This window comes from Portunus trituberculatus, chromosome 41, assembly GCF_017591435.1.
Source record: "Portunus trituberculatus isolate SZX2019 chromosome 41, ASM1759143v1, whole genome shotgun sequence".
Lineage (NCBI taxonomy): Eukaryota > Metazoa > Arthropoda > Malacostraca > Decapoda > Portunidae > Portunus > Portunus trituberculatus.
The window spans coordinates 21,718,515-21,741,848 of NC_059295.1; the positions used below are offsets into that span (position 1 = coordinate 21,718,515).

General features: G+C 40.9%; 4 protein-coding genes across 8 annotated transcripts in view; 2 read left to right on the top strand and 2 right to left on the bottom strand.

Moving 5' to 3' along the window:
• Positions 1 to 6,495, bottom strand: part of LOC123517055 (mucin-17-like) — a 116,484-nt gene extending 109,989 nt beyond the window's left edge. For all 3 annotated transcript variants that reach the window (XM_045276882.1, XM_045276884.1, XM_045276881.1), the window contains exon 1: positions 6,048 to 6,495. In XM_045276882.1, coding sequence (XP_045132817.1) covers positions 6,048 to 6,351 — 304 coding nt within the window. In that variant the 5' untranslated portion in view covers positions 6,352 to 6,495. The remainder of the gene's footprint in view (positions 1 to 6,047) is intronic.
• Positions 6,496 to 6,916: 421 nt separating this feature from the next.
• Positions 6,917 to 11,700, top strand: LOC123517058 (serine/threonine-protein phosphatase 2A regulatory subunit B'' subunit gamma-like). The gene is made up of 2 exons (XM_045276886.1): positions 6,917 to 7,045; positions 9,969 to 11,700. Exon 2 carries the CDS (start codon positions 10,014 to 10,016, stop codon positions 11,382 to 11,384), a length of 1,371 nt encoding a protein of 456 aa, XP_045132821.1. The 5' UTR covers positions 6,917 to 7,045; positions 9,969 to 10,013; the 3' UTR covers positions 11,385 to 11,700.
• LOC123517059 (guanine nucleotide-binding protein subunit beta-like protein 1) lies at positions 6,927 to 13,224 on the top strand. Of its 2 annotated transcripts, XM_045276887.1 has the most exons (3): positions 6,927 to 7,063; positions 12,068 to 12,230; positions 12,349 to 13,224. In XM_045276887.1, the coding sequence occupies exons 2-3, from the start codon at positions 12,072 to 12,074 to the stop codon at positions 13,174 to 13,176; spliced, it is 987 nt and encodes a 328-aa protein (XP_045132822.1). In that variant the 5' UTR covers positions 6,927 to 7,063; positions 12,068 to 12,071; the 3' UTR covers positions 13,177 to 13,224. The 2 variants fall into 2 exon arrangements, with proteins under 2 accessions (XP_045132822.1, XP_045132823.1); XM_045276888.1 differs by lacking the exon at positions 6,927 to 7,063 and having other exon boundaries at positions 12,068 to 12,234.
• Positions 13,225 to 13,708: 484 nt separating this feature from the next.
• Positions 13,709 to 22,333, bottom strand: LOC123517060 (phosphatidate cytidylyltransferase, mitochondrial-like). Of its 2 annotated transcripts, XM_045276890.1 has the most exons (8): positions 22,173 to 22,333; positions 19,664 to 20,182; positions 16,817 to 16,999; positions 16,545 to 16,656; positions 16,150 to 16,281; positions 15,681 to 15,889; positions 15,117 to 15,222; positions 13,709 to 14,443 (listed from the first exon to the last, which is right to left on the bottom strand). In XM_045276890.1, exons 1-8 carry the CDS (start codon positions 22,278 to 22,280, stop codon positions 14,313 to 14,315), a joined length of 1,500 nt encoding a protein of 499 aa, XP_045132825.1. In that variant the 5' UTR covers positions 22,281 to 22,333; the 3' UTR covers positions 13,709 to 14,312. The 2 variants fall into 2 exon arrangements, with proteins under 2 accessions (XP_045132825.1, XP_045132824.1); XM_045276889.1 differs by lacking the exon at positions 19,664 to 20,182 and having other exon boundaries at positions 16,150 to 16,284; positions 22,173 to 22,329.
• Positions 22,334 to 23,334: the final 1,001 nt, after the last annotated feature.

The window sequence follows — 23,334 nt, forward strand, 5'->3', positions numbered from 1 at the left end:
TCCTATCCTTGTCCTATTCTGTCCTGCCACTGTTCTGCCCAGCCCTGCCCTTTCCTACCCTGACCTTACAAACTACACCACAAACACTCTAACACCTTAACAGCAACCAGGAAACTTTTAATCTCTCACTTTCTATCTTTCACCACCTTTTTATTACCACTCCCTCTCCTCTTCCTCCTCTCTTCCCCTCTTCTCCTTTTCTCCTCCTCCCCCATCCCGATATCTCCCCTTTCCTAACTAAACTAAATTTGACATCCTTCCTCCCAGCCTCAGTGCCCCTCCCCACCCCCATCCACCACCACCACCCACGTGCCAGGAATACCGCTGATGGATAAGGGAGGGGTGAAAATATATGAATAGGAAGAAGCTATCACCCATCACACCAATCACACCACTTCTCCTCTTGTCACCTTTGGCTATAATTTGTACACAGAATAGGATTAAAAGTCTCTCTCTCTCTCTCTCTCTCTCTCTGGTAGCTATAGTCGAATAAATAAACACACAAATAAATAGAGTACTTTTTGAGGCTCTACGTGTGCTTACATGTTTCTTCACGATCAGCTGGCAATGATGAGCTACAGAGCACTAAGTAAGATTTATTGTCAGATCTCCTTCAGGAAAACTGGGTCATAATGGTGCAAGTCACGGGATGATGGAACAAAATACCACTCACGGGAACCAGGGAACATGACAGCACCAGAACCTTTAAGTAGCAAGTCGCGCGTCACATACATAATTAACTCCTTCAGTACTGGGGTGTATTTTCATCAAGTTTCGGATGTGGTTAGGTGATTTTATTTACTACATTAGGAAGGTTCCATGAAGGTCGGAAGATTAATGGCCCCAGTCTTCACTATTTCAATCCCCACATAAGTTTCTGAAGCTGTATAATGTCACCATGTAGTAAGCAGAACGAATAGCAACATGTGTCATGGTACTGAAAAGGTAACTTCCCACTACTTAGCGTAAAGCATTGTTATCAGTCATTCCAGCCATTCAAGTGATCAAATTAAATACAAAGATAAGAAGTCAGGAGTTGCGTGGAGGTGAACGCAGCGTTAGGACCAAAGTGAGGCTGGCGCGCGGTGAGGAGTGACGGGACAGCCTCTTGCTTGGCTTGGCTTGCCTTGGCTTGTCTTGCCTTGCCTTGCCTTGCCTGCCTCACCACTCACCCATCTCAGCTCCCTGGTCGCTCCTTAAATGAAGCCGCCGTGTGTGTGGAAAGCAAGTCCTCGAAAGGCTGAGAGAATGAACGGAGCGGACAAAGGTAGCGGAGCGTGCCAAGGCTCCACGGCAACACCCACACTGCCCTCATCCTTAATGCTCCCACCCGCCCGCGAGGCACACCCAGGCCACGCACATTTTTTTTTATTACATTTAAATCTCTACTGTTTTATTGCCTTCTGCACCGTCATCAAATACCCATTTTAACTTGGTGAGCTGGTCCACCTCCACCTCCACCATCACCACCACCACCACCACCACCACCATCACTATGCCAGGGTGCCTGGGTGCCGGGGTGCCTGAGTGCGTGCCGCCACCAACTGGTGTGTGTGGCAACCATTCCCAAGCGACGCATGCATATCAGTTCAGACTGGCTTGTGCTGCTGCATAATATGAGGCTGTAGTTATTGTCAGCCGACTCTTCCTTTCAGGCCAACCCGTTGTACTGCCTTCCGCATATTAGCATCACTTCCTCCTGTACTACACTATCTTTTGCCTTCATTGTATCTATTTATCTATTTATTTACATGTCTATCTTTTTTTTTTACCTGAGCATAGATAGTAGAAGACGTAGGAGAGGCTCTGTTCTGTACGTTTCTCTTTTCACGACATTGCATAACGATGCCAGAACTGGAAACCAATGTTTATTTCATCTTCATCTTACAAAAGGAATAGTGAATGTACCTATTTACTTGTATTTCATTCGGTAATGTATCTGCCCCCCTCTCTCTCTCTCTCTCTCTCTCTCTGCACAGGATAAATTTTGTGAAACACCGTCGTGGCGTGGCTGGCAGGGGCGGAGGGTCGGGGCAGCGCGAGGCGGGGCCGATGCTGTCTTCCGCGTCACGCCGCAGCGATTGCGTTTCCCCATCTCCCCTCCCCGCTTCCACCTCCCTTCCCACAAGACCTGTCAAATTCTCACGAGGCTTTCTTTTTCTTTCTATCTTGTTTTATTCTTGACATTTCTCGTCTTGGGTCCATCTTTGACGTGCAGCTCCAGACGCACCACCAATCCTCCCTCTAAGCCTAGCGTCTCCTCTCCCCAGTGAACCTTTAAACATTCCCACCCAAGCACCGGGAATGCAAGGAATGTTCACCTCCACTCCTGTAACGCTGTGTTCTTCCTCCCATCCCTGGCGTAGCTAATCTTCCTCCCATCTTTCCTCCATGCTCATCTCACGCACCGCCCAACCTACCTACTGGTCAGTCCGGTCCGCTGTGCAGCCCTGACTCACCCCTCACCACTCTCTCTCTCTCTCTCTCTCTCTCTCTCTCTCTCTCTCTCAAAACACCTCACCTCGATTCAGTCAAAACCAGGAGGGAACAGGAGGGCTGCAGCTGCGGAGTGGCCTCGCAGTGGGAGGTAGGCCGCTACAGTGTGTGTGTGTGTGTGTGTGTGTGTGTGTGTGTGTGTGTGTGTGTGTGTGTGTGTGTGTGTGTGTGTGTGTGTGTGTGTGTGTGTGTTCTAATAGTACAGATTATATCCAACAGGAAATTCGCTACTCTTAAAAATAATGTTTATGTAGAATTATAATTCCACGTAAGTTCAGGAGTGTGCAAGGCGCGGTATTAACCTAACTGTGAATACGAACAATAGCATCTGGAACGGAAGCATGAAACAGATTACGATCTGCTGCTTCTTGTCCCAGACAGGAGCACGTCGCCTGTCACACTCCCACCCTGCACCACCAAACTCATCAGCTGCCGGCAGTGACAAGACGCAAGACATGCTGGCTGTCGTCGTCTGCTTACCTCACGCCATGCACATTCTCTTTTACCATGAGAGCCATACTGATCGTTCATACACACGACGTAAAGACACGAGGGATATGTCTTACATCTTCATGATCTAAAATCATACGTCTTTCACATCGTTGTTTTGCTTCTCCATGTAAGCAGTTCGTCTTTGCAGTGAGGGAAAGTAAGAACACAAAGGTATTCATGAAACATGCCATTAAATTTTCAGCATAACCAGCCTAAATATCACTGCCAACACACACAGCCCGAGCTTCAAAGGCAACACGCATGTCATAGCAACGTTTGCTTTACTGGCACGCACCGATCTTTAAATGTAACATGAAAAGTAGGTATTGACAAATGGCAATAAAGGCTCCTGGTTGGTGAGGTCCGAAGTGTCCTGCCAAGGTGACGGACGCGGCGCCTTGCAAGTTGCAGAGTGTTGTTCAGTCACGCACGAGTGAAGGAGAAACAAGGAAGCCATGCAACAGATGGTGCGCGATACACATAGGAGTGTACGATGTAGAAAGAAAGCCCTGTGCTCCAATTAATTGAGAAGGGGTATTGAAGGGTGTCGTGGACGTATTCTTTCTTTCTTCATGGAGGGAGAGATGGTGGTGTACGGCAGTGCATAAAGGAAGGCCAGTGGAGGAAAAGCGTGCTGCTCACCATGACTCTCACGAAACAAAGGGAGAACAGACCGCCTTCCTCAAAGGACTCAACACACTCACTCATCACACCAGCGCTCACCAATAATAGTAAGGAGCCAATGCCGCGCTCAACCCCTCGACCTACACGTCTGCAATCACAGAATCGCTCCTTCCCTCGCTCATAACGCGACTTCCGCCCATGATGACGCCAATCAGTTGTGCCCGTGTCTGAGTCATGCTGTCAAGGAAGTCATTAAACGCGCTGTTCATGATTTGAAGTGCAGCTGACTGAAAACGCAGACCCACGCTCAATACAAAGCACTTCACCGGGAAAAAATAAACAACGGTTAGTTTTGAACATCTGCAAGACAACTCGCGGTGTCACAAAGAGCGGCGTGTTACAGCAGCGCAGGTATGTGATCCAGGTGTTAAAGGCGGGGAGTACAGCCAGGCAGGACTCAGGAGGGCACGCACTGAGGCAAGCGACAGTTGAAACCCTCGATCCTCACCTCACCAGTCCACCACCACCACCACCACCACCCGTCCCCAGTAACGGTTGCCGCCCGCCCTCCCTCCCTCCTTCCCTACGCCCTTCCCGACAGCTGGCCCACCAAACCGAACAATAGTTCCTTCCCGGTACACTCACGCGCACATGCCTGGCACACACACACACACACACACACGAGATGGACGAATAGTATGATATTAAGATTGTGGCAGTTGTGGTGAATTTAACTGATAAGTGTTCCGCAAATGTAAAATGGAAATTCTCTCTCTCTCTCTCTCTCTCTCTCTCTGACAAACAAGCCATCAGCACTACCCCCCGATAGCCTCTTCACACAACGAGCCGCACATTCTCACATCTCTCACCGCTGAAGCTGCTTGGTGGCGCTATACGAGAGAGCTAATGAGAAGAGAAAGCATAAGGATCTTTATTGTGGGGGAGGTAAAATAGGGAAGTGGCGCTCTCTCTCTCTCTCTCTCTCTCTCTCTCTCTCTCTCTCTCTCTCTCTCTCTCTCTCTCATCAATGATGTGAAGGGTGTGCCAAAGTTGGTTGACAGCAGACCCACAACCAAATCTGGAAAGATGTGTGTGTGTGTGTGTGTGTGTGTGTGTGTGTGTGTGTGTGTGTGTGTGTGGCAGATAGGTGAATGCATCTCTTGCGTTATCAGAGGGTGTGTTCCAATCCCTCTTCGATAAGATTACACACCATTAAACACACTGCACTGGAGATCATGGTGTCACATGTTTCGTCCTTGCTTGGTTTTGTTTTGTTCAGTAATTCTGGCTCATTTAAAGCAGTGGTTATCTCTTGGTATGCTGCTTGCGTTATACATCTTATCTATTTAATCCTTTTTAACCTTTTCAGTACTGGGAAGTATTTTTCACCTTGAGTTTGGATGTGATTAGATGATTTTATTGACATTAGGAAGGGTCTATGGAGGTCAGAAAATTAATGGCCAGAATCTTCACTATTTTAATCTCCACATAAGTTTCTAAAGAGCTGTGTGTAAAATCGACAAATAGTGAGCAGAATGAATATGAAAACACGTCATAGCACTGAAGGGGTTAAAAGAGTATAATACGCGCGTTCTCCATTTTATTTATTTATTTTTTTCCAAATGTAGATAAAACTTTGTGGAATAATGTTATGGAGGACTAAAAATAAAAATACATTTAACAATAACCGTTGACTTATTCCACCTTCAAAAGAAGTGTGTGTGTGTGTGTGTGTGTGTGTGTGTGTGTGTGTGTGTGTGTGTGTGTGTGTGCGCGCGCGTGTAAGAGATAGATATGCTAAAGAAAGGACAGTCGGCAAGCTTCAGTTCTAAAAAAAATATCATAAATCGTTTATAAAGAATATGTAGAGACATAGTAGACGTCCGATTAAAATGCTATTAGTTCTCTACGCTGTGTCTATGTGCCTGCCAGCCAGCAAAAATCGGTTCCTTTCAAAGAAAACATTTTCGTAACAATCTGTCCATCTTTTCAAACCCTGGCAAGAATTACTACCCTCACTCGTCTCTGTAAGAATATTCCGCTAAGCTAGCCTGTCACAACGCAACCTTTTCAGGCTAGGCATAGGCAGAGTTAGACAGCAAGTAATCGTCACACACCGCATGTACGCATTCCCGCCTGCCCATTATTGCAGACGCATTCAAGTTTCCCAGTGCTGGCTGTGTCCTGAGACTTGTGTTCGCTGTGGCCACGGGTCGGCCAGTCCACACCGCTGCCTCACCCTGGCCATCTCGTTGTGTTATGTGGGACACAAATACATGCACATATCTTACCATGAAAACATTCCCCTAAGCAAACGCGCGTCTTTTTTTCTCCACGCGTACAACAGCAAAACAAGACACTTGCCTGCCTTGTGCCTGGTGGTTAAGAACACGAGCAGCCAACAGAAGGTAGTGAGGGGCTATGGCAATACTCACGGACGGGCACGGCGCGAGGGTTGTGGGCGGCGACGCGACCCTCGAGGGCTGCCAGGCGGGCGGCGAGGCTGCTGGAGCGATTGCTGATCTTGCCCAGCTCTTCCTGCAGCTCCTGCGACACGTCCTGCGCTGCCGTCACCAGAGAAGCCAGTTGTCGCAGGGCACCACACAGGGTCACGTTGGTCACCGCTGTCAGGTCGTACTCGCCCCGCAGGGTCACCTCCTCTCCGGAGTCCGCGGTGCCCCAGCAGGACGGCCGCGCCGCCAGCCTCACGGGCGACACTTCACGCTTCACCAGCGGCATGCTGGCGGCTCCTCCACTTGTCAGTATCTATCACATGACGCTTTCTTTTCAAACAAATACTATTTCATTTAATTCACCTCACCACACACGTGACACATCACTCCGCATCACCGCTACCACCCAACGTCCTCCCGCAGCGCCATCCTCGGCGGAACTGAAGACTATCCTCGCTACAGGGCTACCTCACGCAACACCTGCCGCCACTCAGCCAGCATTACTCATTTATTGTGTGCCTCATACCTTTAGTTTAATGTAAGACTTTTCATTACAGAAATAACTTGCAACATATTTCAGTCATCAACTTTTTTTCTTTCTTTCGTACAAAGTTTGTGAAAACATTTGTTTGTAGGACAAGTGTTACTAAAACTAACGATTCCTGGTACCGAAAATACTTACATATTGTTACAGAGATTTCTCTACATATATATATAAAGTACGTTGATAAAATAATATCTATTTTATTAATTTTATATAGTTGTTTCTAATTCATTGTCATTATGGCATCAATATGTCTTTAAAGAATTGTAGGATAATTCGGGTAACGGGTGAGAGAGAGAGAGAGAGAGTGTGTGTGTGTGTGTGTGTGTATATTGACAGGTGAAAGAGGGAGGACTTTTGTGTTGCTTGGAAGGCAGTCTCGGAACACAACCCAGTACTCGTCCCTTGTCTCGTTTGCAACATTTGTGGCAATATTGTGAGCATCGTTTGGCAGGTAACTGTTATGAAGGAGTGTGTGTTTCGTTGCTGTTTCAACCAATACACTGTGCGTGACTCCAGCCCTTCCCGCGGTGTGCATCTCACTTTGGAGGGAGCACTTCTAACCACATCTTGTCCTGTCTGAAAATTGATAGTAACTTTACTTTATTGGGTGTTGAAGGTGGGGGACACCTCCTCCCTTTGGTTAGGTTATAGTGTTAAATTAGGTTAGTTTTACCTTGGTGTGGGGGGTGAGGGGATCGAAGCCCACTCAGTTAGGTTACAAGATGTCCATCAGGTGAGGAGGGGAGTGGGGAGTATTAGTTGAAACAGCAGATTTAATTAGCTGAGTGTGATGGTATTGTTTCTTAAGGCAAGTTTCAGATTATTAGTTCCTTTGGTCTGGTGTGTTGTTTGCCAGAGATAGAGCCTTGACAGAGTGTATCGTACCCTCCCTTATACAATTAGAGTGAAGACCAAACACATAGAGGGTAATTTTCATTTCGGTAAATCTACAGAGTTTTACCACTTTGCCCTTTCTGGACGAAACTATTTTTTCTGGTAGATTTAGGCTTGCTTTTAATTAAAATACCACTTGTTTTTGGCGCAAATCAACCATTTTTTTTTTTACAGCCCTGAAACATATTATGATTTGCATAACAAAACAACTGGTAAATTAATTAAAACAAGCGGAAATCTACCAGAAAAAAAATTAGTTTCATCCAGAACCTAACCTAACCTAACCCAACCCAACCCAACCCAACCCAACCCAACGCAACCTAACCTAACCTAACCTAACCCAACCCAACCCAACCCAACCTAACCTAACCTAACCTAATCTAACCCAACCCAACCCAACCTAACCAAACCTAAGCTAACCTAACCCAACCTAACCTAACCTAACCCAACCCAACCAACCTAACCCAGCCTAATCTAACCTAACCTAACTGAACCTAACCTCAGGGGCCGTCGTGATTGGTGGAAATAATTATGTTTTTTTTTTTTCATTGACCGCTGCTTCAGTTTCAAAGAACAGAACCAATCAGCGTAAACAATTAAGTGCATGCTCAGATAATGGTATGTCACAAGCCCGCTGAGCCGCCGCGAGCGCATGGCACCATCAGTGTGCGGCAGGGTTTGATGCAGGAGGCTATTGTCACGGCTGATCACCAAAACACCAAAACACGCTTAAATTTTAAAAAATCTGTGTCGCCATTCAAAAACGTTGCACCTAGTATATATGGGATTCAAATTACTCGTAATCAGGAGCTCTATCTCTTGAGGTGGGTAAAAAACACGTAGCTGATTGTGGTGAAACTCTGCAGTAATACCTTCATTTCAACTGTAAAAATTAAAAAGAGAAAAATTTAGAGCATATGTATGTTGACACTGATACCTATGTATCAGTGTGTCAGTGATTAGTGGGGCACTGTAGGTGTCGGTCTTGTGAGCGAGTGTGAAGAAAGCCGAGGGTAACAGAAGCAACTTGAAATGTCCACTGGTATGTTTGAAGTTCTTAACGGCAGATGATCAAGTTCTAAGGACAGCCAGGAGTTGTCTGGCTTGGTTAGGCAGACAAAGATATGAAGTCAACAAGTTAAACTAACCCTAACCATTAAACCACTATCAAAGAAAATACCTTTTGAATTAAATTACTATTCCAACACAACTATACATTATCGTCAAGTATTAACTATACCTAATCACCACAACAACATGCTGAGACCCTCTCCCACCAAGGATGGCAGTGTCCCCACTCATCCAGCTGGTAACACTGCAACACAAATGCATAACTGTCTGTTCCTACCGACAGGCCAGACTGGGACTCAAATTTTCCATGAGTGTCACAAAAGCTTCTTGCTTCACTGTTCTATTGGCACAGATGAGTCTCACTCTCAAACAAAGTAGTAGAGGAATGACATACACTCAGTAACAGACGGGCTTAGTTCCGAGTCATCAGGGAGCTTTGAAAGAAAGTATGTATGACACATTAGTAGAAGACGATAACAGAAGTTACTCTCTCTCTCTCTCTCTCTCTCTCTCTCTCTCTCTCTCTCTCAGGTGAGTAAGATGTCAACTCCCTAAATTATATTGTAAAAAAAGAAAAGAATGATTTTAGTAACAGGTTTTATTCAAAATTCTAGATAGACTCTAGCTTTTTACACTAATTTTAGGAGTTGTCCAGATGGAAGACATAACTTCCAATTTTGTCTTTTAAGTTCTTCTGTAGTCTTTGGTTTGGTTCAATAGAATTCCAAGAAAACAAACTCCAAAAGAAGAAATCATGAGGTGCTAATTCAGCCCTCTGGCAGACCACTCATGTGGACAACAATAACCCATTCATTTCCTAGGGAAGTTGACATCCAACCTGGCACAAATAACAAGAGCAAAATGTGGAGCAGCACTATCTTGCATGAAAATCAAATCTCAATGTGCTAACAAGTTCTGATGACTGGCAAGATGACAGCCCTCTACATTTTGTGGTTGTTACTTGTGAATAGTTGCATGCCTCTTCTTTGGAAGATGTGTTAATTGCTGTGCTTCATGAGAGGCCTCTTAGGAGCACTGACTTATCACCCTGTGAGTTCTTTCTTTCGGGTTGGATGAAGGAAGAAGTCCACTATACCACACTGAAGACTTTAGAAGAATATGAAAGGCCAACATAGGAAGTCATGTCCTCCCTCTCACAGGAGTTTCTGCAGTAATCAATGAACAGTTCCAGAAGAAAGAGCTGAAGCCCTTTTGAATGAAGTATATTATTAAAGCCTTTCTTCTCTTATAACTTTTCTGTAATTAAAGAAAATTTTAAGTGTTTCTTAACAATATGAATTAAGGAGTTATTTTCCATCTTTCCTGTAAATAGTGTCTCTTCACTCCCTTATAATACAGCAGACATATAAGATGAGATCTCATCTTTGCAGATTCAAGCGGACTTTTTACAACTCTATTCATAGACTATCCTGGAGATGGATTTGAAGTCATTGCTTCAAAGCCATCTAAGAAAAAAGGAGGAACTGAAAAAGAGTGAAAATTCTACAGAGGAATCAGAAAATGATGATCAAGACAAGATGTTTGAAAAATATTACTGTGAATGGAAGGCTGCCAGTAAGAGCTCAGCAAGCGGTAATGGTAAAACCTTCTCTGTCATTCCCAAGTTTTACCACAAACTCCCTCCTGAGGACCACCAGCTGCTGCAGAAGTTACGTGAAGAGTCCCGTGCAGTGTTCCTTCAGAGACGAAGCAGAGAACTCTTAGATAATGATGAACTGAAGAACCTTTGGATGTTATTAGATAAACATCAGTCAGTGACAGAAGTGGGTGGGGAGGAACAGTTGATTAATTATGAGGATTTCTTAAAGGTAGCAGAGCAAGCAGGGCCTAAGTGTAAGCAGTACTTTCAACCTTCAACATTTTGTAAGTTGCTCCAGAATGATTCATACGGACGCATATCTATCATGAATTTCTTCAACTATGTCATGAGGAAGGTGTGGCTTCACCAGACCAGGATTGGACTGTCCCTTTATGATGTGACTGGTCAGGGTTACCTCAGAGAATCAGACCTGGAAAACTATATCTTAGAACTAATCCCAACATTGCCTCAGTTGGATGGATTAGAAAAATCCTTTCATTCTTTCTATGTTTGCACTGCTGTTAGGAAATTTTTCTTCTTCTTAGATCCTTTACATACTGGACAAATAAAGATTCAGGATATATTAGCATGCAGCTTCCTGGATGACCTGTTAGAACTGCGTGATGAAGAATTGCCCAAAGACCAACAGCAGAATAACTGGTTCTCAGCACCCTCGGCCCTTCGAGTCTATGGTGTTTACTTGAACTTAGACAAAGATCACAATGGTATGCTTTCTAAACAGGAACTTTCCCGTTATGGTATGGGAACCCTGACTCCAGTGTTCATTGACCGGGTGTTCCAGGAATGTATGACGTATGACGGGGAGATGGACTACAAGACCTATCTTGACTTTGTTTTGGCACTGGAGAACCAAAAGGATCCCCAGTCACTGCATTACTTATTCAAAATTCTTGACATTGATGGTCAGGGTTACTTAAACGTCTTCACCCTGAACTACTTCTTCCGCTCGATTCAGGACCAGATGCGTCAACACAACCAGGAGCCTGTTAATTTTGAGGATGTTAAAGATGAAATATTTGACATGGTGAAACCAGGAGATCCATTTAAAATTACACTGCAGGACCTTATTAACTGTGGCCAGGGTGATGTTGTCATCAGTATCCTCATTGACTTGAATGGCTTCTGGACATACGAGAACAGGGAGGTTCTTGTGGCAGATAGTAGTGAAGATCCAGCACAGGTCTGAGTCATATTTTTTTCATATATAGTATGGATTAGATACATATCATAAATCTTGTAGCAGTGCCTCTACTTATACAGAAATAACTAGCAGCTAATTGTTTTGTTTGAACTTTTGCCATCCACGCATTACTTCCTTGATATTTTTACAGTACAAATGTAACAATATTGACAAGAAAATGAAAAATATGTATGAGCTATGTGTAGAAATAAATAATGTATATATATATATATGGTCATATTTTCTTAAATGAATATGTTTTAGAATTTATTTAACATACGTATTTAAAAAATAAAACAGAAGAAAAAAAACCTTTTTATATCCTTAATACCATAGTCTCCTCACACCAGCAGTACTGTAGCGTACGGTTGCTTAAATTCAAAGTGACTGTTTGAAGTAATCCCACTTCAAACACGACATCACAGATACATGAGTGGCTGCCTTATGTACACTTTTCTCATGTGCAGCACACCATCTGTTCTGGCACTATGAGGTGTGCTCTCTTTCCTGTTTGTGAGTGAAATTATTGCAGTACACTTCTACAAGATGAGTGCCACAAAGTTAAGTTGAAATTCTGCTTCACAAAGTAAATGTAGTGTGTTTTGTCTACCATTTCCCTGCCAAATTACACCCACTATTTGCTTTACTGCCCAAAAGCTCCCCTTGCCAACTTCCATTTCTCTTTACAGTAATATGGGTGGACCTGCCCCAGATCCTGTGTTTGTTTTACGGGGAGCAGAATCACCAGTGACAGCTGTGACCTTTCTCAATGTAGATGCAACAGAGGGCCAAAGAGACAAGTACATAGCAGCTGGAACACAAGATGGCAAAATTCTTCTTTGGAACCTTAAGGTTTGTATGTGACTTACTTACTTTTCTATATAAAACATATAAAACTGCATATATGTGTGAAATTATTTCCTATTGGCATATAACATTGGATGAATAGCACAAATTTGTCTTCTGACAGACAAAATGCAAGACGGCAGAATGGATAGCTCATGCAGGTTCATCCATCCACTGGCTCCATAGTGAATCTCCTGACATGCTGTGGTCTCTAGGGAGATCTGATAGTGTAAAGGCATGGGACATCCATTCCTCTTCCCCTGATGTTGTATCAACATATCCTGTGGTGGATTACCTTGGATTCAGTTCTTCACACTTTATACAAGTAGACAGTGACACAAGACTGCTGTCACTTCCTGGCCCATCACAGGAGGGAGTGACTGTCTGGGATATTGGTAAAAACTTCAAAATTGGTACTTTAGTACCTCCGGATGTCAAGGCTTATGGTAGCATGATGCAACCAAAATGGATCAAAGTTCAAGATATCACTGCTCTTGGTGTTTTGTATGAGAGTGGATATATTGTACTGTGGGACTGGGCTAATTCAAAGATCTTCAGTCAACACCAAGTGACTGAAAACCCAATGTGCTTTACTTTTGATGAATCTTCTCAGACTGGCATTATTGGGACTGCAGCTGAAAAAATATTTGTATTCAGTATTCAGAACAATTTGAACATCTCCATAGTGAAGGAGCTCTCTATCACTAATGCTGGTGTTTCCTCTTGTGTCATACGTCCTGATGGAAAGCTGTTTGTTACAGGAGGATGGGATTCACGCATTCGTTTCTTTTCCAGTAAAAAATGTAAGCCATTAGCAGTGTTGATGTACCACAAAAAGACGGTAGAATGTATTGCTTATTCAAAAGGTAATATAGAAGAGTTAGGTGGAGGATTTATATTAGCTGCTGGCTCCTCTGATAAGAGTGTATCCCTGTGGAACATATTCAACTAAGATTCATAATGTAATATTGCACACCTAATAATAAATTGTCTCATTGAACATGAATATTTCTTTTTCCGAAGATTATGATTTTTATTCCTGCTGTGCATCCTTTCATTCACAACTCACCATAGACATGATACTGCATTACATACACATGCTACTGACTCATCCTTTGGTCAGGACAATAATGTAATGTAGAATAATGCTGTCATCCCTTAAGGATGTTCAGTGCTAAATACACATTATTATATTTCCAGTTTCCAGTTAGTGACATTTGTGAATTACTCTGGAAAAGTTTATTATTATAAGATGAATATTTAATGTCAATCTGTTCCTAATAAGTGATCAGCATAGCACAGCAGTACCACAGACTTTTATGTGCAATTATTTCAATATGAGGAACAGCACAGATCTGTTTTAGTTCTTCAATTCCTTGGAACGAGTTTTCTTTCAGCAAATTTATATGGTATTAATTGTCAAATTTTAGTTGCAGTTCTACCACAAATGTTACTGTAACACATGGGTGGTTAGAAAAAAGATATTGAACTTGTGAAATGTTTAAAAAATATAAGAATACAATATATACAATGTTTACAATGCAGAAATTTTTATAAATAATTTTTTTATACTTTCCCTTGCTATAAGATATTTTAATGAATTTCAATGTTCATAAGTTAAATTTAGTAAAGGCTGATGTGAACATCTGTTCTTGGAGATTTCCTCTCTTTGCTAAAGCTCCTTCAGGTTTTAAAGACAGGTGAGCAAATTTTAGAATCAATTCAATGCTAAAAGTTTCTTGAGCCAACTTAATAAAGATGAAGACAATTCCTCAGGAAATGTATCTCTAACTGACACACTATGGATGATAGCACAGAGAGCTTCATCTTTACCCAACATTAGATAGTCAGGTTCCAAGTGATAGGTAACAGGACAACCACTACCAGCCCAACAGTAATACTGTACATATCACTCAACTGCTTGTCTTTTCCTTGACGTTAATTTTGCTCACATCAACACAGCATCTTGCAACACTCAGCCTATGCTTGCTTGATCTGTCACAACAGTACATTTAATTTACAGATTAGAAAAATGCTTAATCATAAATAATTAACAACTGCCTAGGTAGTGTTATTTACCTCACACCATTATCTTTGCAAACTCTTCCACATCTTCTTCACCTTGGACCAAGAGTACCTGACAGACTTAGTAGCTCCTGCTGTCAGTATGCCTTTGATGCTCTGAGTCAAACTGGAGATTTTCACAATATCCTGAATACCTGTTGAAAAGAAATCAGGGAAGAACAATCATAATTCTTCTGACATTTCATTCCCATCATCTTCAATCTGCTCCCCTCTGCTGTCTTTATGTTCAATATCTTAATCCTATTCCCTCATACAACTGTACTGCATTCACTGTAAGGAATACTTATTCAAACATTCTGGTTGCTCCTTCCCACACCTTTGATATTCATTAATTCCAAATATCTTTACAACTATTCCTCCATTCTTATCAATATTCCTCATACTGAAAACAGTCCACCTCCTCGAGTAACATATCATTTGATCTTACTATGTGCCACCCTCATATGCTTCATTTGTTTACCCTTAGTATTATTCAACCTTAATTTTCTCATTCCACACCCTCTTCTACTTTTTACCAGTAGTCTCAATCTATTCACTAAGTTGACTGTTAGTAATGCAGTGGCACCTGCAAACAGCAGCTGATGCAGATTCCTTTCTACCATTACCATTCTGCAGACTGGAAATCCTTCACATTTATCTCTTACAACACAATCTGTACAAATATTCAACTTCTCACTCCCTACAGTAACAAATCCTGTTGTCCATACAGTTTCAAAACATTCCACAATCCTTCCCTATCTACTATATCCTTTACTTTACTCAATAATTCTATTTCTTATCTAGACTTATGATTAATAATTAGTTTACCTTTATGTATGACATCTTCCACATCTGTGTCATGAGCAGCTGCCCTGAGAACATCTTCAAGGTCCCTACTTCTGCCATCCTTGTTCCACTCTCTAATAAGCATGAGCTGCAACAGTGAAAGCAAGTGCATTACACCACACTGTTCAATACAATAGCAATATTTATTGTAGTCAAGGCAGTAGCATGTAACAGCAAATATAAAGTAAGCCATATCAGAAACCCAATTCTGCTTATCATTTTCTCTTTTAATATTTAAAAGTACAGTAGATGTATGAAATTAAACATGTATATTCATATATATTCACATGAGAGTTTACAAGCCAACATACATTCTTCAAGAACATAGTGATACCTAACTCATATTACAAGTGCACAAACACTTAATCTAAAACACTAATGACAGACAATAATCAGCTACTGGTAACCAACAAAGGATCTGAACTGCAAATTAAGAGGCTAGAAATTTCTAAAGCTAAACTAGAAATTTCTAAACCTATCTTGTGATGATATTAATTTCCCACATCAACCAAAGATCAGAATGAGCACTACTGTAGGTGAGCTAACCTGCAGTCGTTTAGGTAACATGGAGAGGTGGTAGAGCCTTGCTGGGGGGGACGTGTCTTGCTCTCCCATCCCCCGCAGTGTGTCCAAAATTACGTACTCCTCTAGTTCTTTTAAGACTGGCATGTAAAGAGTGCGAAATTCCTGGATCTGTGCCACGACTATGTTCCTCACTTTATTTTGATCTTCGCCAACGTACATTCGGAAGTCTCCTAAAAAGATTTTTTAATTATGAAATAATCATTAGTGAATTTAAAAAAAATTGCTGAAGAGGCTAGTTTTATAACATTGCTTTGAAATATAGCACCTGAAAAAATTCTCTGACATATTCCTGTAATGAAAACTAAGTAGCTTAGAATAGTGAAGAGGCTAGTCAATGTGCAATCTCAAGTCATTCACTTACTTAAGTTGTAGGCTCAAATTTACTTCTAATACATAGGTACAGTGCAACGATATTGTTGATTCACTTCACCTGCATATGAAAGTCCTGCCAGAGTCATATAGAGTTGCTCTTCACTGAAGAGTTCTGGGAGTAGGAGGAGAGCAGTGTGTACAGCAAAGTACAGATTCAGCTTGAGGGCATTGTGGAGCTCCTCATCCTCAGCTGCTGAAACATTATTTCAATGTAAATTATTTGCCACAAAATATTACTTCATAAAGGGTTGGGTTACAGCAACTAGGATAATTCTTTGCCAGTTTGATAACTATCCCAATCTACCAAGTTCTCACTTTAGTTATCAAAGTATAAAAAAGATTTCACTACGTTTCTGTAAGCAAGAATACATATTAGGTGAAATGAAAGGTGATACATACAAGTATGTATATCACTTTTGAAATAAGGTTAGAAAATAAATGTACCACACCAACCTTTATGTAACATAAGGACTGGTTTGTGTAAGCGACCAGCAACATAGAGTGTGTCCCAATCCAGCAGGTCAGCCACCAAGCTGGAGTGTGATATCACCCCATACTTCATCATCTGTGGTCAACGGAATGTGTGATGAGAGACAGTGTATGATGAGTTATAACATCATAGTAAACAATGACCAAACAAAGTGTATGATCCAAGACAAATATGAAAGTCAAATGTAACACTTGGTGAGTGGCTGTTATGGTAAGGTGATGAAGTGTTGCCTCACCCCTTCATGTGTTGGAATCAGGGTGTTGAAGTATATCTTGGCTCCCCAGTTTTCCTGAATTCTGCTAATGAAGTGTGGTCCTCCTAATCTCAGGGCCGAGTAATGCTTGGGGTTTTGTGCCATGTTCACTTGGTGCCACGCTTGTGGATCCCGCACTGCCACGATGAAGTCCATCATGTTATCCTGTGGAGAATTTATCATCTAAAGTTCCTGCAGATCATAACTGTCTTAAATTATACCCTTAAACAACAATATTTTACTTATTTTCAATAGTCATACTATCTTAAACATACTTACATGTACCATACAATTTTCAGTTATCCTGTCAATCTTATAATACAGTATCAATCGTACATTTTCGCATTATAATTGCAAGAAAATTAGCAAAGACTTAACTCATTTGTTAGCATATACAATATACCACTTCAATGAAAAGAAAGAAAACCAAACAAAGTTAAAATAAATACTTCACCAACAGCAATGAAAGTGTGATAAAAGAAATTTAAAAAATCTTAATATTAAAAAAATGTAATGCTGTGTGTAAAATGAATATAGGAAGTAACCTAAATTAGAATGATTTCTTTTAAGGAAAATGAGAGGTACTATATAAAACTGAGAGTTACTATATAAAACTAAGACATATATGAAAACTATAATAGATTTCTTTTTCAAGACTAGCAGATACTGCAGATACAGCAATTCCTCAAATTCCAGGAAAGTAAAGAAGAGAACTTGGCCCACATACATAATGTGGACATAGACAGTGGGACAATAGGAGAACAACATGACATAAATATCAGTAAAGGAAAGCATAAGAAGAAAGTTACTTTAACAACAGTACAGGGAACAAATATTTGGAAAGGTCTGGAAGCAGAAATGGTACAACTAAAGAACACTGAAGAGATTACAACAAAGTTTAGCAGCATTAGATATACATAGTACATGCAGAAACAAGACAAAAGTCTGCATGGTACATTAATATAGCTGTTATACATACCAGCACTGTACAAGCTGGCATGCTGAAACATATACCAAATCACTCAAGCTTTGTCTTATTTTGGTAATAACATGGTTAACAAAGATGGATCTCAATGCATAATCAAACTTCTGGGTAAAAGTAAAAAATACATAACACTGTAACAATAATAACCAATAATAACTAGTAATAATAATAATAATAATAATAATAATAATAATAATAATAATAATAATAACAATAATTATTAAAATAAAATGGTAATGATTAAAAAATAATAAAAAAAAAATAATAATAACAATAACAAATGTTAATAATAATAATACCTAACAACAATACTAGATGATTAATAAAGATCTATGAGGAATATTGTGATAATACAAACACTGAAAACTAAAAATCTTATTTCTATAAGGGACAAGTAACTATTAACTCCATTGTTAGGGAACTATTACTCAGTTGTATGTAAAGAAAGAAATGAAGAAGAGCTTTTAGATGTTAACCTTCCATCTCCTGTAGCACAGGAGGTCCATGTTAGTTGATGTGGTTCTTGTCTCCAGTAATGAAATAAAACACAGCATAGTGGAAAAGTGTATTGAAAAAGTAAATTGTGTCACGTCCAACAAAATTACATTTTCCTCAAACAAATTTATCAATTCCAATTACTAATTTTCTTATGAGAAAAGGAAATCCTCCACTCAATAAAGATATGCAGCATTAGCATCAAGTTGCACAGAGGTACTACAGTGACATGCATGTGTTCATGATGTGCAGACTCATGAGCATGGATACACTGGCAATTTCAGATATGAGACTGCCAGAATAGTAGAACAAACTCCTACAAAAATAAGTCAGTACTGAGGTCATGAAAACAATGGCTACTTAATAACATACAAATGAGGGTGATGAACCTGCTGATCAACAAGCTAGTATTCCAAAAGTAACATCTGTCCTCAGCACCAGCATATTTCATTCCTATATTGATGATGCATGTGAAATACAAGCTACAACATCAAAAAAGAAAAAAATATGGCATATCCATTACACATTTGCACAAAATGCTAAGAAACCAGTGACAAATATCTCCTTGAACTACAATCCTGTACATATTTTGAACACAAAGAGAGATATCTGACTCAAGACCACTTTATAAACAACAGCAATCAAAGGGTCCAGCTGATCCATGCAGTGCTGATGAGTCACAACAGACACTGCCTCAATTTACTGCATGTACCAATCACTTCAGGCCAAACACTCATTCCCCTAACTTATCTCATAAGTGCTCTAACAATGCAATCAAAATGAAGAACCTCACTCACCCAACCAACAATACAAGAACCAATAGAAAATATACTTTGTTATCATAGCACATCATCATTTTCTTCTATTAGCAAGGTTCTTAATACAGATTCTTGTTATCACTGGTATTCATCCTAATGAAAAAAAAAATTGCAAACCTAAATAATGAAAAAGCTGTTTCTTTCATTGGGGAGAGAGAGAGAGAGAGAGAGAGAGAGAGAGAGAGAGAGAGAGAGAGAGAGAGAGAGAGAGAGAGAGAGAGAGAGAGAGAGAGAGAGAGAGAGAGAGAGAGAGAGAGAGAGAGAGAGAGAGAGAGAGAATCTTTTTGAGTGCAATTAAGTTGGTTGAGAAAGGCTTGCTGCTGGTAACAAGGAGGAACTATTGGCTTGTGACGTATCACTCATGAAGTAGTAAGTATAAATGATTAGATAAAATTTTTTTACCTTAAACATAATAATACTACCACTAAATTATGAAGGGATACTAAATAACCCTGACACTTCTCTCATGCATAGACACACACATTCCTAATCAGTGACAGGGACTTTGTATTTCTTGTGCATTTCTTTTACAGTCACTTGTTCCAACTCTGCAAGGCGACCTAAAACCAGCTGAGCCGCATCCTTGACTTCATTGTACCTGTGAAGATTCTGTATGTGGCCCTGCAACTCTTCAACCTGAAAACCACTTTCCTTAAGAGCTGCAATTTCTTTGTCAAGATCAGCCTCTTGCTTGGTGAGATCAGCCAATTGCTCTTCAGGCATCTGTGACTGTTGCTGAGGTGATTTGGTGCTTGGACTTCGAAATGGAGAATTAAACTGTTGTGAGAAAGATCTCTTCCGATAACCATGAAGGCTACTGCCAGCCCTCAGGGGAGTGGTGTTACTTGAGAGGGGTCTCTTCAACAATAATTTCTGAGGGGTCTCCATTCTCACGTGCCTCACCCCATCTCCATCAGTGTCTTTTTGAGGTGTACATCCGGCAGTATTTTCACTTTTACTTGCAGAGCTTTGTCCTGCAGTAGAGGCTTTCGTCATATCAACAGAGTTATTATGTGAAGGCCGTGGGGATCGGAATGGACTCCTGAAAGCCTGTTGAACATGAGACTTTTGAAATATCCACTATATTTTCTCATTTCAGTGACATGTTTCTACTTCATTCATATATCAATGAGCCCAATGAACTGCATGAGTCTAGGAAGTTGGGAAATCAGGCAGGTATATTGTTTTTTTGCTATCATTAGCAAATTTTATAGCAATTTTGCAAGTAGTATGTTACATTGTAATTCACTAATATTTCACATGTGTAAACAAAGGCATTCATGAACTTGGAGCCTACAAAATAAAGTGCTTTAATATTTGAGCAGTAAAATATAAAAAGTGTCATTACATTTTACATAAACAATAAGAATATCTTCATTTAAGTATCAGTTCTGAACACATGGTAACAGCAAATCAAACTTAGGTTTCTTAAACTACCTCCTATACAGACATTCATGCAGTATGCTGGGTTTGTCTGGCTGAATGAAGCACATATGTACATAAGAAGTCAGATACTTTAACACTAAATAAAAAAAAAAAAAAAAAACACAACAGTAACATTTATCTCCTTATTTCACATACAAAATCAGAAAGTGGCACATACCATATTGTACAAAGGATGTAAATTGTAACTCAATAAGAAGGTTCATTAAATTTGGTTAGTTCAGCATCTTGCTCAAATAACAGCATTAACACATGAGGACCATCCTTTCTTTCATTTTTGTTGCTAAAATCAATGTTCATTGGTGATCTTGACTCTCTATATCAGCTTGCCAACACTGTTACTGTAAAGCAAGTAAAACTGAACCTTAGAAAAACATAAAATTTATTGATTGATATATTTCTAAGGACATCTTTTACATAATTTATTGCACAGAAAACAATAAAAGAATTCTCTTCTAAAAGCAAAGGTCAGTTATATACAAACGCTGTTATATGGAGCTCATTCATTATCATTCCTATTGCTTCAACTGCGGAGATGAAGCAATACCTAGGCCATCCACCCGCTCTCTCCTGCCACATCAACGCCTCACATGAGACACTATGGGAAGTGTAAAGAATGTTGAAGAAGATACCAGTGACCTTCCTCATATATTCAGAGAGAGAGAGAGAGAGAGAGAGAGAGAGAGAGAGAGAGAGAGAGAGAGAGAGAGAGAGGGTACTCATGTTCCTTTTCTTGTCTGAATGTGTATTGTCTAATTCCTCTTGCCAAAGTTGTAGTTTTACAAAATAGAGACAAGCTTATGATGTTCCATCTTTTAATGTCAATTTGTAATATTTTCTTTAAAACTATAAACATTCCTTAAACTGTTACCCATACAACCTCATAAGTCACTCTCTTTCCTAGGGTTAATGTTTACTGTTAGTCCTTGTCAGCAACCCACGACACAACTATATAAATCTTGTGGTAGTACACTCACTGTAATTTATGTTTATGATTTTTTTGTGTGTGCTCGGATATTATTGACTCATGTTGATGCTTTTGAACATTGGTTCAAATTCTGGCCATAGTCCATGGGTAGGAAGGGCACCCACTGAGTAACAGTTACCAAATGCCAAACTCAAGCCCTCCACGCTGTCCTAGCCCTAATGAAATAGGGAAACTGGACGAGAGAAAAAAAGACATTTTTTTGAAAATCAATATATTGTGCCACAAGTTGTTAGATTATGTTTAGGTTAGATTAATTTAAAAGTTTGGTTAGCTTAGATTGAGTTAGTTTCGGTTTAGTTGGTCGGGTAAACCTAAATAGACATTTCACATTTCTTACGTAGTCTAAGGAGGCAAACGACCATATTTGGCAAAGGAAGGACCTCTGGTAAATGTTCACCTTTTCTAGTTTCTTACTGTGTCCTCTTAGTGCTTTTTTATTTTCTTGTACACAGTTGCAGTACCTGTGACGCCTCGACCTATGGACTGACAGGTGTGAGCCGGGGGGCGGGGGGGTACACTACTACCTGCATGCCGGTTGTTGCAAATTAGGATTACCTACATACTAAAACTCAAGACATTGAAGTACATTGGACTTGGCATTCTACTCACTCTGACATTCTGATGGCCAATTTGCTTGAACACTCCTGAACCATAGGCAAATGCAAGAGAATATCCTTTTGGAAAGCTTTGCAAGACTCGTGCATAGCGCGAAGCCATCGGTGATCACACCCTCCAGTTATTTACCACCATTTCATCGGCGCTAAACATGTCCGCTACTCACCTTTTTCTTATCTTTACTTAATCTTTTGCTTTATTTATGTTGTTATTTATTTATTTATTTTTTTTTGCAAATTTTTAAAATTTCATTGATTTTATGTATTTTCCTTAGAATAAGCAGAAGCCGGTTATATACACAATGCATAAAGAGTCTCTCTCTCTCTCTCTCTCTCTCTCTTGGTTTCGAGAGACTCTGGTTAGAGAATCTGAAATATGAGTGGGATGTCTCTTCGACTGTCAAAGCTCCTGTCCCGACTCAACAAGGTGCTGTACGCAAGGTAAAGAGGATACATTTTTTTCTTTACCTTGGCTACACGTACAGTACACGTGTTACATGCAGCACTCTTCACTGTCATATGTCTCGATATGCGACCTGTGCTCCCTTCCGTGATTTTATCTATTGCTTATTTGCATCTGAGTATCCAAAGAACCCTTCATATGTTAGGTCAAGGGTTTAACGATGAGGTCACAGTATTTTGCAAGCTTTCTCTATTGGCAACTCGCCATGAACGAGGGCACGCTGTGCGCCATGCACCAGACAGTGGCAGACACTGGCACTGTGTCTGGCAGGACGAGGGGAGCCCGGGTGAGAGGGCTCACTTCATGACAGTGGCTGGGGTGTGCTGTGTGGCACACTGCGCCATGCATCAAACAGTGGCAGGACGAGGGGATGCCCGTTACGGGTGAAAGGATTCACTTCATGACAGTGGCTGGGGTGTGCTGTGTGGCACACTGTGCGCCATGCATCAAACAGTGACAGGACGAGGGGATGCCCTTTACGGGTGAAAGGATTCACTTCATGACAGTGGCTGGGGCTTGGTGTGTGGCGGGTCATTGCTCATGGTGAGCTGTGTGAGGCACAGCAAGCTTGCATCGTCACTGCCCTCACACCCACGGGACAGATGGGGCGGTTTGTCCTGGTGCCTAGGCAGATAATTACTTACACCAAAGCGGCATAGAGGTATCAGTACGCCTGCCACGTTATCGTAGAATC